General features: G+C 37.0%; 4 protein-coding genes across 7 annotated transcripts; 3 read left to right on the top strand and 1 right to left on the bottom strand.

The window, feature by feature from the left end:
- Nucleotides 1–830: 830 nt before the first annotated feature.
- Nucleotides 831–4,826, top strand: LOC132196508 (short/branched chain specific acyl-CoA dehydrogenase, mitochondrial-like). Its single transcript, XM_059619213.1, has 9 exons — nucleotides 831–958; nucleotides 1,139–1,229; nucleotides 2,335–2,458; nucleotides 2,604–2,704; nucleotides 3,018–3,395; nucleotides 3,478–3,603; nucleotides 3,656–3,838; nucleotides 4,111–4,246; nucleotides 4,307–4,826. Exons 2-9 carry the CDS (start codon nucleotides 1,197–1,199, stop codon nucleotides 4,480–4,482), a joined length of 1,257 nt encoding a protein of 418 aa, XP_059475196.1. The 5' UTR covers nucleotides 831–958; nucleotides 1,139–1,196; the 3' UTR covers nucleotides 4,483–4,826.
- Nucleotides 4,827–5,091: 265 nt separating this feature from the next.
- LOC132197157 (ubiquitin-related modifier 1) lies at nucleotides 5,092–5,844 on the top strand. The gene is made up of 5 exons (XM_059620256.1): nucleotides 5,092–5,210; nucleotides 5,274–5,344; nucleotides 5,407–5,488; nucleotides 5,550–5,598; nucleotides 5,658–5,844. The coding sequence occupies exons 1-5, from the start codon at nucleotides 5,173–5,175 to the stop codon at nucleotides 5,724–5,726; spliced, it is 309 nt and encodes a 102-aa protein (XP_059476239.1). The 5' UTR covers nucleotides 5,092–5,172; the 3' UTR covers nucleotides 5,727–5,844.
- Nucleotides 5,845–5,911: 67 nt separating this feature from the next.
- LOC132197156 (signal peptidase complex subunit 2) lies at nucleotides 5,912–7,477 on the bottom strand. 4 transcript variants are annotated; one of them, XM_059620252.1, is made up of 7 exons: nucleotides 7,182–7,324; nucleotides 6,951–7,060; nucleotides 6,869–6,892; nucleotides 6,660–6,725; nucleotides 6,467–6,600; nucleotides 6,255–6,416; nucleotides 5,912–6,198 (listed from the first exon to the last, which is right to left on the bottom strand). In XM_059620252.1, the coding sequence occupies exons 2-7, from the start codon at nucleotides 6,996–6,998 to the stop codon at nucleotides 6,012–6,014; spliced, it is 621 nt and encodes a 206-aa protein (XP_059476235.1). In that variant the 5' UTR covers nucleotides 6,999–7,060; nucleotides 7,182–7,324; the 3' UTR covers nucleotides 5,912–6,011. The 4 variants fall into 4 exon arrangements, with proteins under 4 accessions (XP_059476235.1, XP_059476234.1, XP_059476238.1 ...); XM_059620251.1 differs by lacking the exon at nucleotides 7,182–7,324 and adding an exon at nucleotides 7,331–7,477 and having other exon boundaries at nucleotides 5,913–6,198; XM_059620255.1 differs by lacking the exon at nucleotides 6,869–6,892 and having other exon boundaries at nucleotides 5,913–6,198; nucleotides 7,182–7,323.
- Nucleotides 7,478–7,520: 43 nt separating this feature from the next.
- LOC132197155 (ubiquitin carboxyl-terminal hydrolase 36-like) lies at nucleotides 7,521–12,275 on the top strand. The gene is made up of 14 exons (XM_059620250.1): nucleotides 7,521–7,847; nucleotides 8,323–8,746; nucleotides 8,883–8,961; nucleotides 9,023–9,133; nucleotides 9,307–9,415; nucleotides 9,474–9,541; nucleotides 9,606–9,834; nucleotides 9,891–10,110; nucleotides 10,169–10,542; nucleotides 10,602–10,899; nucleotides 10,956–11,122; nucleotides 11,172–11,389; nucleotides 11,474–11,589; nucleotides 11,642–12,275. The coding sequence occupies exons 2-14, from the start codon at nucleotides 8,330–8,332 to the stop codon at nucleotides 11,960–11,962; spliced, it is 2,727 nt and encodes a 908-aa protein (XP_059476233.1). The 5' UTR covers nucleotides 7,521–7,847; nucleotides 8,323–8,329; the 3' UTR covers nucleotides 11,963–12,275.
- The last annotated feature ends 983 nt before the right edge of the window (nucleotides 12,276–13,258 follow it).

The raw sequence follows: 13,258 nt of genomic DNA, 5'->3' as shown, positions 1-13,258 counted from the left end.
AAAATAAAAACAAACACATGTCCTACGAGAAAAAAAAATGAAAACTAGATCACCAATCAACCAACCACAAAATCATGTATAAAAATAAAAAGCATTAAAAATAAAAAAAACGTGCCGTTTCTTATTAAAACAACTCAACCTTTGAACATTAATTCTAAAAATTTAATAGCTAAATAGAATTATGCAGACGGATTTTTTTTTCACAAAAATTCAAAAGCAATTTAAGTTATGTTCCTTACCACTAAACCTGAAATTTAATGCCCTATTATACATATTATATAATATAGGTTTTATTTGTTTTTGTGCTTATGAGGAAAATGGATTATGGAAGTCTACAAATCAAGATGAATATTTTTTGTATTATTTGTCTTATATAATATGCGTAATTCACGATTAAAAAAAAATTAATTTGAGAAAAATAATTAGCAGAAATAGTTTCACAACCAGCAGAGGTCTAATAAAGCGACACCTAATAAAGAGGAAGAAAAAAATTAATTGAATTTTTCTTTTTATTTCATTTTGAAATCATTTGAAAGAAAGTCAATTTTGCGAGCATTGAAAGACAATGAAATTTTAACTTGATTGTTATGCCTAAAATTAAAAAAGACGATTGATGGACAACAAACAACAACTAAATTTTAATTTTCCATTCACATTTAATTGTTGAAAATTGCTGAAAGATTTTCTGCTTTTATAATTTTGCATTTTCATCGCGTTCGTTGCGGTCTGACTGTTTAATTCTCTCGAGATCTCTCTGGCCGCGGCCTTGTGCGTTGCGTACGTGCGCCTCCGGTTGCTGGCTGCGATCCTGCTCCCTCTTCTTCCACCTCCTCCGCGTTCTTTCTTTTCGCCGGCCGCGAGAAGAGAGGAGCGACCGCGACCGAGCCCCCAAGCAGCCCAACTAAAAATTCTCTCCCTCTCTCTTCTGTCGCTCTTTCGTCCGCGAGAAGGCTCGCTCGTGAGTTGTCTTCATTCACTTGCTCCTATTTATTTTTTTCTATTTGCTAACACGTCCGCGCTAAGTAATCGCTAATTACCCAGCGAATGCAAATTAATCATACACTTTTGCCCCCTGGCCGATTTTCGCGTCGGCCTCGCGAGAATACGAATTGATTTGTGTATTTTTCTGCCTCCCAAGGTCTCCCTCCCGCACTCAACCAAGATTTTCTCTCTTCACATTAATTTCACAAGAGACGATGAACGGACTCAGGCATCTCGGCTCCAGAGGGGTGAGTTTCTCTCCCGTTGATTTATTTTTTATATTTTTCACTCCACTGAAATGTTTTGCTTGGGCAACGTATTAAGCAAAAACTTAGGCGCCCCCAGCAGGCGCCTAAGTGCTCAACAACTGTTACTGGGGCGCTCAACCCCAATCAACACGTATATTGTACAGTCATTACATAATTTAAAAAAAATTCCACAAATTTAATTTTTTTTCTTCATATATTTAAAAGGAAAACTCATCACGAAACAAAAATTACTTAATAATCCGCACTAATCCTGTTATATAATTATTTTCATTTGACTGTTCCTGATTGCAACCTATATTTTGGAATAAAAATTAATTGAAAGCTTGTCCTGAAAGATAACAGTGCGGCGGCGTGGTGTCATAATTCTCATTATCTTCAGCGAGCGCTAACAAATTGCAGACCCCTATATGTATTTATTTAGAAACAGAACAAGCCACATAGCAACCTGCAATCTCTTTAACAGAAATAAATATTTCGCATTTACTATAAAAGCAGTTCAAATTCCACCTGACAAAATTTTTGCTAGCTCTGCACATTTTTGAATCGTGTTTCGTCTGCGCGAAGTTTATTCGCGGGGCGCTGGCGAGATTTTTAGCCACGCGTGTAGAGTAGAGCTTCTTATTTATTTCCAAGATCAAGGTCGCAAGGTTTTGCTTCAAGTTCTCAACTGTTGCGAAGGCAAAATACTAAGCAGACGAATAAGAGATTTCGAAAAGTTAAAATTTATGATAACTTTTTTACTGATCAATTAACTTCAAATCATGCACTCCAGATCCAGAGGTTATCAAAACTGCATTAAATAATTATTCAGAGAATTATTTTAGACATGAAATTCACAGTATTTCATTTCTGCATTTTGTGTCCCATGAAATTGATGTGAAAGTACAAAAAGATTAATAACACGCACAAATATGAGAATGCTTTAACTTCAGCTTTATCTTCCTAATTTTAATCCTCTCCCTATCAGCTTAATTCTCTTTCAGAACATATACACACAATAAATACTGCAATATTTTAATATATTATTATTTTAATTTGTCACAAAATTCTGCAAGAAAAATAAATGGAATTATGATGATTCCAGACTGCTCTCCTCGTGGGCAGGCGGGCTGTGAGCGGCGCTCTGGCCAAGAGGAACAACCACACCGTTGAAAAGGGCGCTCCACTCACCCACTTCACTGATGAGGAAACCATGCTCAGGGATACAGGTTCGGAAATGTGCAATTTTCTTTTTTGATCCCAATGGTAGTTTAATATAACTCGATGCAATTTTTAAACTTGAAGTTTGTTTACTGACGTTAATGAAGCTGTGATAATCGGTAATAATTTCAATATGTGTTCTTGAATTGGCAGTGCGCAAATTGGCAACAGAGAAAATTGCTCCGCTTGTGAAGAAGATGGACGAGGAGGAGAAGATTGACGAGGGCGTGCTCAAGTCTCTCTTTGAGAATGGAGTAAGGCGATTTTTCAATGCTCACTCTTTAAACTGTTAAATGTTTTTGTTGGTTTTTGTTATAATGAAACTCAGTTTGTTGCACAATAATTCTTTTTACTTTTTTATATATGCAGAATGTATAGGATAAACAATCAAATTTAAATTTTAAATAAAAATAATGATTTTTTTTTTAAATTTATTCTAGAAATCTAGAAATATGTTGAAAGTTTAATTATTCTATTTATTTCTTAATTTTTAAGTTGCACTGGATTACTAATACTACTTTTTTTTTATAAAAGATTATAATTAATTTATTTTGTATTACTTTATAGCTGATGGGAATTGAGGTACCTGAGGAGTACGGTGGCACCGGCGCCTCCTTTTTCTCCTCAATGCTGGTCGTTGAGGAGTTGTCCCGCATCGACCCTTCAGTGGCTGCTGCCTGTGACGTCCACAACACACTCGTGGTCAACCTGATGGCACAGCTGGGCAACGAGGAGCAGAAGAAAAAGTACCTGCCGCGCCTCTCGCAGGACATGGTTGGCAGCTTCTGCCTTTCAGAGCCTCTTGCTGGCTCTGATGCCTTCTCCCTCAAGACCGAGGCCAAGAAGGATGGAGACCACTTCATCATTAATGGCGCCAAAATGTGGATCACCAACTCAGACGTCGCTGGGGTCTTCCTTGTCATGGCCAACGCTGATCCTTCTAAGGTCAGTTATTTCAAAATTAAAATATATGGAAGTTTTTAGGCTTATTTTTTTTTCTTTGATAAATTTTTCAATTCATTTTCAGGGCTACCGTGGCATCACTTGCTTCATTGTGGACCGTGACACGCCAGGCGTGAGCGTTGCCCCCAAGGAGAGGAAGCTCGGAATCCGCGCCTCCGGAACCTGCATGGTCCACTTTGATGGCGTCAGGGTGAGTCCCTCGTTTTAGGCTCTTTAGACGAGATTTTAAATATTTTCTGCAGGTCCCAGAGAGTAACATTCTTGGCGAGTTTGGCAAAGGCTACAGATATGCCGCTGGAATGCTGAACGAGGGCCGTATCGGCATTGGCGCTCAGATGGTTGGTCTGGCCCAGGGCTGCTTTGATGCCACCATCCCATACACACTTGAACGCAAGCAATTCAAACAGTCGATCTATGACTTCCAGGTTGGAAAACTTTATTTTATTTAGGTTTTTTAATTGAGATATAATTTTTTTATCTAATTAAACTTAAATTGAACATCCAATGAATACCAAAATTGGTAAAAATAATTTTTCCTATCTATAAATATACTTAAAATAAAAAAAAAAAAATTATGAAAACCTTCCTTGGAAGATGAGAAATTTCAAAAAATCAACATGGCAAGCCAATTTTTTCTATTGATATGTATAATATTATATAGAAAATCTAGTTATCATGAAAATTTATCTTTTTTAAGGGCATGCAACACCAAATTGCCCAAGTGCACTCTGAGATTGAGGCTGCGCGCCTGCTCGTCTACAATGCTGCCCGCATCAAGGAGGCCGGTCTGCCCTTCATCAAGATTGCATCCATTGCAAAGTATTTTGCGTCAGGTCAGTATCATTACACCAATTTCGAGGCATTCAAATTAAATTAAAAAATTTTCCTTACAGAGGTGGCAACAAAAGCGACCTCTCGCTGCGTCGAATGGATGGGCGGTGTTGGCTTCACAAGAGACTTTCCCCAGGAGAAATTCTACCGTGACTGCAAGATTGGCTGCATCTACGAAGGCACCTCCAACATCCAGCTCAACACTGTGGCCAAGTATCTCAAGCAGGAGTATTCTTAAGTAATGAAATTAACAAAAATGTATAAGTGCCTTGCGAATTTTTGACGACTGTTCGCAAAACCTGCAAAAAATTGAAGCCTCTGCATTTGCCTCCTCTCTCTTTTAGTGAGTTGAGTGTTTTAGTCAAACTTGCCAACTAACGCAATAAATCAATGAAATGAAACAAGATGCCATAAAAATGAATTATTAATAAATATACTGATTGTTTAAGAGGAAGAATCTTATTTTGTCTATGAATAAAAAGTTTAAGAAGAATGTTACTATTTTTAGATACTCTCTCCTTATATCAAAATATGAATTGAATTGTATTGTGCAATAAAAAGGATAAAAAGTGCCCTAAACAATTGATATTTATATATGTCCTGGGTTGAATAAAAGTAAGTAATATTTAGTAAATAAAAAACTAAGAATTCAATTCTAATAGTAATGTAAATAATGCAAAATAATGTAATGTTCTATTTCTGCGATTTGATAATAATTATTACATATTTCATTTCTTTAGCATACAGGCGATGCAGCAAAATATCGGAGCTTGAAAATCCGCGCGTTGTTAGTTTCAAATTCTGCCAATCCCAACTCCTGATTCATCCAATCCAATGGCTAGACTGGGCCAAACCCCCTTTAATGCAGTAAACAAAATTTTTTTATCCGCAGGTTTTTTTTCTCAATAAATTTGCTAAAATTTCAAAAATGAGCTCCGATGTATTAAAGATTTCAATCCATTTCAGGTAGGTCTAATTTCTTGTTAATATGCGAGTTTTATATTCCAATTCAAACATGAATCGTTGCAGTGGCGGTGCAGAAATTTTGTTTGACAACATAAAGAAACACGAGCTAAGTTTACAGAAGGATGACCTGACATGTAATTATTTTAATTGGTTATTATCGCTTCTTTTTAAAGCCAGAGTTTAAATTGATTTTCAGGGGATCTGAGGAGGTTAATCTCATGGATACGGGACAATAAAATGAAGAGTAGGCAGGAGCTATTTGCAAAAGGCGACTCAGTGTAAAAACAAAAACTTTCGCAGAGATTTGAAGCTCAAAATTAATACTTTTCTTTTTTGCAGGAGGCCTGGAATTTTAGTTTTAGTCAACGACACTGACTGGGATCTACTTGTAAGACTTGCTCTGAACGTGAGACTTTTAAAAAAAAATGCTGATCTTTAAATTTGCAGGGGCAGACTGATTACGAACTTTGTAATGGAGACGAGGTTCATTTTATTTCAACACTACACGGAGGTTGACTGTCCAAAATTGGTTGGGAGGGCATTGATTCATTTCATCAAATTTAGATGATAAGCAATTGATTTGTTTCATATTTTGAATAAATTTCCTAATATTTTGTAATCAATTAATTTTAAATCCTATGCATTTTTATATTTATTTGTAAACTCAAAATATTACTCTAGGAATATATAAATGAACATCACAAAATATTGTTACAATAACAGCGACAATTTTAGCTTTATTGTTTTTTTACTTATTATTATATATTTTAATCCAAAAACACTTAACTTACAAAGTGGAACCTAGTCGTGCTTCAAACCTGCGAGAGCTTGATTGTGAACCTTGACGACTTCTGCATCAACCAAGTCCTGCAGCAGTTCACCATTTGAGTCGAAGAAGCATGCCACAGACTTTGTCAAAGAAGCCTCGGAGACATTGTTGGTCCTTCCATCAGTGCAGGTCAGCACCAGCAGATATTTGTCATCATACCTAATTACAAAGGAAGAATTAAATTTTGCAATGATATAATTTGTAAAATTTATTACTTCTTGATGTACGAGCTGGCCTCCCACATGTTGTCAGGCTTGAAACCAGCAGGATCTTTCTGGGTGGCCTTGACGAAGATGCCCTTTTCTTTGAAAGTTGTATAAAGAGTCAACAGACCCATCAGGATGAAGTACGACGCCACACAGATGATCAAAACAGGCCTTTAAAAGTCCACTATAACTATAAATTTCAGGAAAATAGAAATAAATACTTAGACTGAGGGAAAGGGTAGAGGAAATCCCAGAGCATGGCAAACATGGCCACTCCGACGGCAACACTGCACATGGCGAGTCTGCCGTCCATTAGGGCGTAATTCTCTTGGTAATCAAACTTTTTCTGAAGAGCCTTTACAATGCAAAGACATATTAAATCTCAAATATTAAGTACACAAGTATAATTATTACCAATTTGACAGCATCATCCAATGAATTTTTGACAGCGCATCCATCCCACTTATTAACTTTAATAGGCTGAAAAATACAATTTTTTTCAGGTTTCGCAACAACAATTAAAAATAATAAGAGTTTGAATTTGCAAAAACGGTTTTGGAGTTAAACGTTTAAAATAAAAAGTACGATCAAGGCTGAATTTATGAATAAATTATATATCAAACCTCCTCTATGAAGATGTCGTCATTCTTTAAAATATAAAAAAGTATTCTTGAAAATGAATTAATAATAATGGTATCATCAAACCTCCTCTTTGATGATGTTGTCCTTTGCTGGTGCAGGTTTGCTTGCCATTGTTCGTCTCCTAGAGAATTCACCAGGATAAAGCCGACTATCCAAATATAGCGTCAATCAACCTAGAGAGAAGTTTTGTCATTATAATTATACTTTTAATTTATACCGGTGGATAAAGTTTGAATTTTTTTTAAACAAAAATTTAAAAACTGAAATCTGTTATTGTTTGGTTAGTTGTCATACCGGCTGTTTAAAAACCAGTTTACAGACGCCAATAAATATTTTTGGTTGAAAATCTAGCACCAAATCATGATGTGGTTTGAATAAGGAAGAACGGGTTAAAATTTTCTCAAAAAGATCGCACCAATCAAGGGAAGAAAAAGAGATCTTACGGACAAAAAGAGGACGTGGCGGCTTCTGAACTGGACACTAAGTTGTTGGACCAGCAAAAGGGGTTGGGTGTTGTGTTTGGATTGGCTCTCACTTCCCCTGTCGGCTCACGACTCTCCCCTTACCCCCACCTCTAAATTTGGCAATTTTTGTTACATTTTCCGCCGCTGGTTGTCGCCTCGGCCAGATCCGCCATGGCCATGGTCATAAACAAAGATGGCCGTCGCCGCCAAGTTAATCTAATCGGCCCGCTCCCGACTTTTTCGACGTCAATACGTCTATAGTTTGAAGTCGGCCCAAACTTTTCTTTTCTCTGGTTTCCTGTAGGCTGGAAAGTGCAGTGCAAGGTTGGAAGTAGCGCGATTCTGACTTGCGGGACACTTTGACCGGTAACCGTGTTTTCTCGGGCTGATCGTGCATCCGCAAGTTTGCAGTGCAGCTGCGGCCGTGCGGCCGACTCAGCCCATCTACTACACCGTAATTTATTATTTTGCCGGTGCAGGTTGAAAACCAAACCAGGTAAATGCAAATTTTAAATCTTTGCACTAAAATTCGCCCCTATTTATCGATCCCTGTGTGATTTACTTAACCCGCTTATGGAATGGAGAACGGGGAACACAATTTTCATCCGCACGTGGTACAGATACATTAAGCCGCCCTACGAAGTAAATTAATGCAAAGAATTTTCTCTGCTGATTTGGAAATTATTGATCTTAAAAGACTTTGCATAGCTATTTCATTTTTTCGGCTCTTAAATTTGATTAAAAATTATTGATTATCTTCCAATGCAGTAGGGTGTTAGTGATTGTGTTCGTGGCTAACTTCAGCGTCATTGTCAGCCTTGACACAAATAATAACAAGAAACAACCTGCTATTAAACTAATGAAAAACGTTAAACGCCTTGTCTTCATGAAACGTTCTGAAATAATATTGCTATTTTTCTTAAATCTATTTGTTTTACTTTAATAATATAAACAAAATGTTACATTTTTAGAGACAAAATGCCTGCTTCGGTGAACGAAAGCATTTCGGCCTCGCTGCAAATGTCCATCTGGTCATCGAACAGCAAACTGGCCGCTTTGGAGAACGGTGGCGGAGAGTCCCTCATCCAGCACCGCATGGCCTCGGTAGCCAAGATGGTGCCTGACATTGCCTATGAGACTTCAAATGACACCTACTACTCCTCCGTGCTGCAGAAGCTCAAGGCAAAGTACAATGCCTCCGAGTTGAGCAGTGCGCCGGCTGCTGTGAGGAACGGTGGTCCAGAGCCCAACAAGGACAATGTTCTTGCTTTGCCGACTCGAACGCTCTTCCAAATGGATAAGGTGCAGATGGTCTGGCAGGCAAATAAGATCTGCAAAGTTGGCTCAGGCTTCTCTAACGCTGGCAACACCTGCTACTTGAACTCAGTTTTGCAGGTAAATTATTAACTATAAAATTTTGATTATTTTATGATTATTTATTCTTATCGGCCAATAGAAAAATTTTAAATCGGGGGAAAAAAGAGATGCAATTGTAAATAATAAAAAGTAACCTTTACAACTTCCTTTTTAGGCTCTTTTCCACATCCCTCCTCTCTTTAACTGGCTCCAATTTGGAGATCAAGAGCACCAGAATTCCTGTGCTACCTACAGTGAGTATACATTTTAATGTTAGGTGGCAAAATAATAAATAATTAACGAATGTTTTATCAGGAAACTGCGGCCAAGACTGCATTGTCTGTTGCATGGCTCTTACCCTGAAGAACAGCCAGGTTAGGACGGGTGATTCAACAAGACCTGTGCTCATCCTAAATAAACTAAGGAGTGAGTTAATAGAATATTAATCTAATTTTATTTTTAAACGCTTCATACTTTTAAAATAAATTTTCTTTGGAGCGCAGAATGTATCATTTATAAAGTAATATGAAAATTATTAATTTTTAAAGGAATGAGATGTAACCATGCAAGCTTTAAAATAATGTGAAAATTATTTGCAGCAATTTGCAAAAGGCTTCAAGTTGGTCATCAAGAAGATGCAATGGAATTTCTCAGATATCTACTAGAATCAATGGAAAAGTCGTACTTACAGAGACACAATGGACTGAAGTAAGTCTTGTTAATTTTTGTGAACTATTCCTTACTTACAATCGCGTAACTCTTTCAGGCTTGACAACCGTTCAAAAGAGACAACTCCTCTGAACCAAATATTTGGTGGCTACATCAGGACAGAAGGTGATTGATTATTATTATTATTTTTTTTTTCAAAAATATAATATAAATAACTGACTTGTTGCAGTCACTTGTATGTCATGTCATGCTGTAAGCACCACCTTCCAACACTTCCTGGACCTCACTTTAGACATCACCCGAGCAAATACGTTGGACAATGCCCTGGACAACTACTTTGCTCAGGAGCGCTTAGAAGATAACTCGTACAGATGTGAGAAGTGCAAAAAGAAAGTGCCGGCAACCAAGCAGTTTTTCGTGGAAAGACCACCTAATGTCCTGTGCATCCAGCTGAAAAGGTTTTTATCAGAATCTGAAAGGTTGAAATTAAAAAAAAATATATTTTTTTCTTCAGATTTAGCATAGAAGGAAAGAAAATAGGAAAGAAGATCATGTTGAACGAAAGAATACATCTTCATAAATACAAGCCGAGGGCAAACAACTACCATCACAATAATTCCGTCTATCGTTTAGTAGCTGGAGTAAACCACTTGGGTCACTCCGCCCATTCAGGGCACTACACAACAATGGCCTATGCCCATAACAACAACCTGTACATTTTTGATGATACCTGTGTAAGTTTTGTAATACAAGTTCTATGGTATGGTTAATAAACTGCTGTTTTTATTCCAGGTTCAGCAGCAGTATCAAAGAAACTTTTCTGGCACAGATGTCTATGTGTTGATGTACATTTTGGAACCAAAGAAGCAGCTAGCCGGACCGTCTAAACCTCCTACTGCAGCCTTGTCCTCGCAGCCCATGAACCAACACATGTTCATCCCTAGTTCGCTTTCGGCTCCTAAGCCAGTCAAGTCATTCACACCTGGAACGATTCCTGCTCCGAAACCTGCAATCATCTTTTATCAAAAAGAGAAAATCATTCTCCCTCCAAATCAAGCGTCAAACAAAGTTGTTTTTAATCCAAACCATCCATCCAAAAATTTGGTCAACACCTATAGTTACAACAATGCAGAGAAAACAAATGGCTCCACTAACAAATCTGAAGGGTAAGCTGCACATTTTTTTTATTATTTTTTAAGTAGCTAATAATTTTTCTTAAATTCAGACTTCAAAACAGTATTTCAAAATCAGTCTCACGTCTCCCAAGCTTGCCAGTTCTTGTTCCTTACCAAGATGACCATTCAAGCGATGAGCATGAAGATGATAATTCTAGGACCACTCCAACTAAATCAAAGCCAAATCCTGCACCAGGACCTTTGTGTCCAGAAGCAAGCTTGCCAAAGTCTGCTCCCCGAGTTGTGGAAACAAAGTCATCCTCTTCCGAAAGTAACCCAAGTGCAGTAAATGGCTACCACTCCTTACCACAAGTGGAGCCTCCTAAAGATTCTCAGACACGTCCGAATGTAAGAATTAAAAAAGAAAGCTCAATTTTTGAATGAAATAACACTGTGAATTTCAGGTCAAGTCAACCTCTTCTTCGTGGAGTGTATCGTCTGCTGACAAGACACCTCCCAGTCAGACAACCATAAAGGTGTCCACCAATCCTAGTTGGGTAGTCACAGAAGCTCAAGCAGCAAAGGCTCTTGAAACACAGAAAGAGAAGCCCAAGGAAAACCTCAAGAGAAAGTAAGGGTTTCCTTTTTTTAATACCAGTTGTTTTACAATTTATCTTTAGGCATGACGCTATTGAGAATGAAGAAATGGAATGGATAGAGAAGCCAAAAGACAAATTGAAAGTCGACACTAATGCTAGTAGCGACTACGTCAACACAGTCAGCTCAACCTCTGCGTTCAACAAAAGTAAACAGCATGATTATTACGGCCCTTTGCTACCGGGTTCCATTTCCTCAGTAACACCTAAGCATGGTCTCAAAGGATATGGGGGTGCTGATGGTAAGCATTTTTTTTTTTGTATAATTTTTTTTCCGACTTTTGCCTGTTAATGAAGTATTGTTATTGATTGTTCTTAAATTTCAGTTAGGTCTTGGAACGGCACCAAAAGTAATATTGATAAGCAAGTCAGTGAAGATTTTTGGATGAGAAAGAGGGATGAGGAAAAAGATAATGATTATGATGAATTTGATGGTGGAAAGGTAAGACAACTAGCAATAAAATTTTTTCACTTTATCTAATATTTTTTTACAGAGGAAGAAGTTTAAGAGCTACGATCAAGATCGCCAACACTCTCACCATGAGGGGAATAAATTCCAGAGAGTGGCAGATTGGAGAAGAAAGGAGGATCGGGACTTCAACAGGCATTACGACAGAAGTTATGACAACGATCGACGGCCCTTCAAGAAGTACAATGGTGACTTTGACCGAAACAGGTCGCATGGCTCGCATCAATCATATAGGGGAAACAACAGCAGGCCCTTCAATAACCACTATCACCGTGGAAACAACAACCGACACGACAACAGAAAATTTGGTCACAAGTGGCAACGGAACCATCATTTTAAACGTTAATTGAGAGAGAAAGTTGTATATTATCCTCCTATATTGATAGATAGAAATGTGACCCTGTTTTAAGGGCCGAGTTGTTGAGTTTCTTAATGTGATTCTGAGAAAAAATGCAGATATTTTATTTCTGTTTTTGAAATTAACAAGGCTTGTCTGCGATGAACTTGGTTGACAGTTCTTGTGTCATTTCTTTTCGGGGAACACTATGTTGTTCCCTCTAATCTATTAAGATGATGATTGTAAATACTTTTGAAATGTACTATAAAAATATAATCAATTATTCGAACTATTCATTATTAAAATCTTTTCATATATAGGATACACTGACTTTAATTTTATGAAAAAATACCACCATGTATAAATCATGGTTATGGTCATTCATGAAACCAAGACAATCAGTCCCATAATGAAACTCCACTAACTGCAGCAAAAGAAATTTTTAATGATTAAAATAATCCTGATTTTGAAATAATTTGAATTGAATTTACCTCACAATTTTAACTGGTGTTTGAAACAAGCATTCATAAAAAATTATTTAAAAAGTTAATACTGTACCAATCAGCAGAAACACAATGAATTTTTAAATACAAATTAATTCATTTTACATAAAATATACCATTTTCTCTTGGGTGGCTTTACTATTTCACTCTCTAATCAAGATTGACAAGATTTCTTTGCTCTGCAGTCCGCAAGTGGAATGTTGTCCTGAGGAGAAAGCAAATAAAGGATTACTTCACACTAGCAGTGATAAAACCTGTGCTCAATTATAACTTTTGGATAGGGGAGTCACACACTGCACCGCCCGTGAAATAATAGCAATTTGCAAACGGGAGCACTTTCTCTGATCTGACCAGACTGCAATCACGTAATCTGCAAAACTAGTTTTTATGACAGGCAATTTATATCATAAATTTTAATATTGCATGCATCTTTAAGAAGAGAAAAAAAACTAGGATGTTAGGTGCCAACTCAGCTATTTTTTAAGAATTATAACACAATCGAATAAAATAATAAATTTAATTCTTTTATCAAATGAGTATATAACACGTTGTAAGGTTTCCTTTTAATAAAATTGCATTTTATTTTTATTTTTTATATAAAATTGGTACTTTATTAAAAATATCCAGTAGTATAAAAATCACATTTATAGCAATATGTACAAATCAGACTGATTTTGTTCTGGCAATTTGATGAGAATAGAAGACACAGGCCAGAAGAAACTTTTAACACAATTCCACGCTGGTGAATGAAAAGATGGAGATGGGGGTAACATGTTTTTGAATTTTGAGAATGGACCATGGG

Source organism: Neocloeon triangulifer, unplaced genomic scaffold (genome assembly GCF_031216515.1).
Source record: "Neocloeon triangulifer isolate White Clay Creek 2 clone unplaced genomic scaffold, ASM3121651v1 ptg000012l, whole genome shotgun sequence".
Classification (NCBI taxonomy): Eukaryota; Metazoa; Arthropoda; class Insecta; order Ephemeroptera; family Baetidae; genus Neocloeon; species Neocloeon triangulifer.
Note: the sequence above shows the minus strand (reverse complement) of the source record. Positions and strands in the feature narration are given on the sequence as shown.

Bases quoted from the DNA above. Each gene is read 5' to 3' on its own strand.
- LOC132196508 (XM_059619213.1), top strand. From the start codon at position 1,197: ATGAACGGACTCAGGCATCTCGGCTCCAGAGGG. The intron at 1,230-2,334 runs GTGAGTTTCTCT...TGATGATTCCAG, and splicing joins GGCATCTCGGCTCCAGAGGG to ACTGCTCTCCTCGTGGGCAG. The intron at 2,705-3,017 runs GTAAGGCGATTT...ATTACTTTATAG, and splicing joins AGTCTCTCTTTGAGAATGGA to CTGATGGGAATTGAGGTACC.
- LOC132197157 (XM_059620256.1), top strand. From the start codon at position 5,173: ATGAGCTCCGATGTATTAAAGATTTCAATCCATTTCAG. The intron at 5,489-5,549 runs GTAAAAACAAAA...TCTTTTTTGCAG, and splicing joins TTTGCAAAAGGCGACTCAGT to GAGGCCTGGAATTTTAGTTT. The intron at 5,599-5,657 runs GTAAGACTTGCT...TTAAATTTGCAG, and splicing joins ACACTGACTGGGATCTACTT to GGGCAGACTGATTACGAACT.
- LOC132197156 (XM_059620251.1), bottom strand. From the start codon at position 6,998: ATGGCAAGCAAACCTGCACCAGCAAAGGACAACATCATCAAAGAGGAG. The intron at 6,726-6,868 runs GTTTGATATATA...TGTATTTTTCAG, and splicing joins ACGACATCTTCATAGAGGAG to CCTATTAAAGTTAATAAGTG. The intron at 6,199-6,254 runs GTAATAAATTTT...CTTTGTAATTAG, and splicing joins GCCAGCTCGTACATCAAGAA to GTATGATGACAAATATCTGC.
- LOC132197155 (XM_059620250.1), top strand. From the start codon at position 8,330: ATGCCTGCTTCGGTGAACGAAAGCATTTCGGCCTCGCTGCAAATGTCC. The intron at 8,962-9,022 runs GTGAGTATACAT...ATGTTTTATCAG, and splicing joins GAATTCCTGTGCTACCTACA to GAAACTGCGGCCAAGACTGC. The intron at 9,542-9,605 runs GTGATTGATTAT...GACTTGTTGCAG, and splicing joins TGGCTACATCAGGACAGAAG to TCACTTGTATGTCATGTCAT.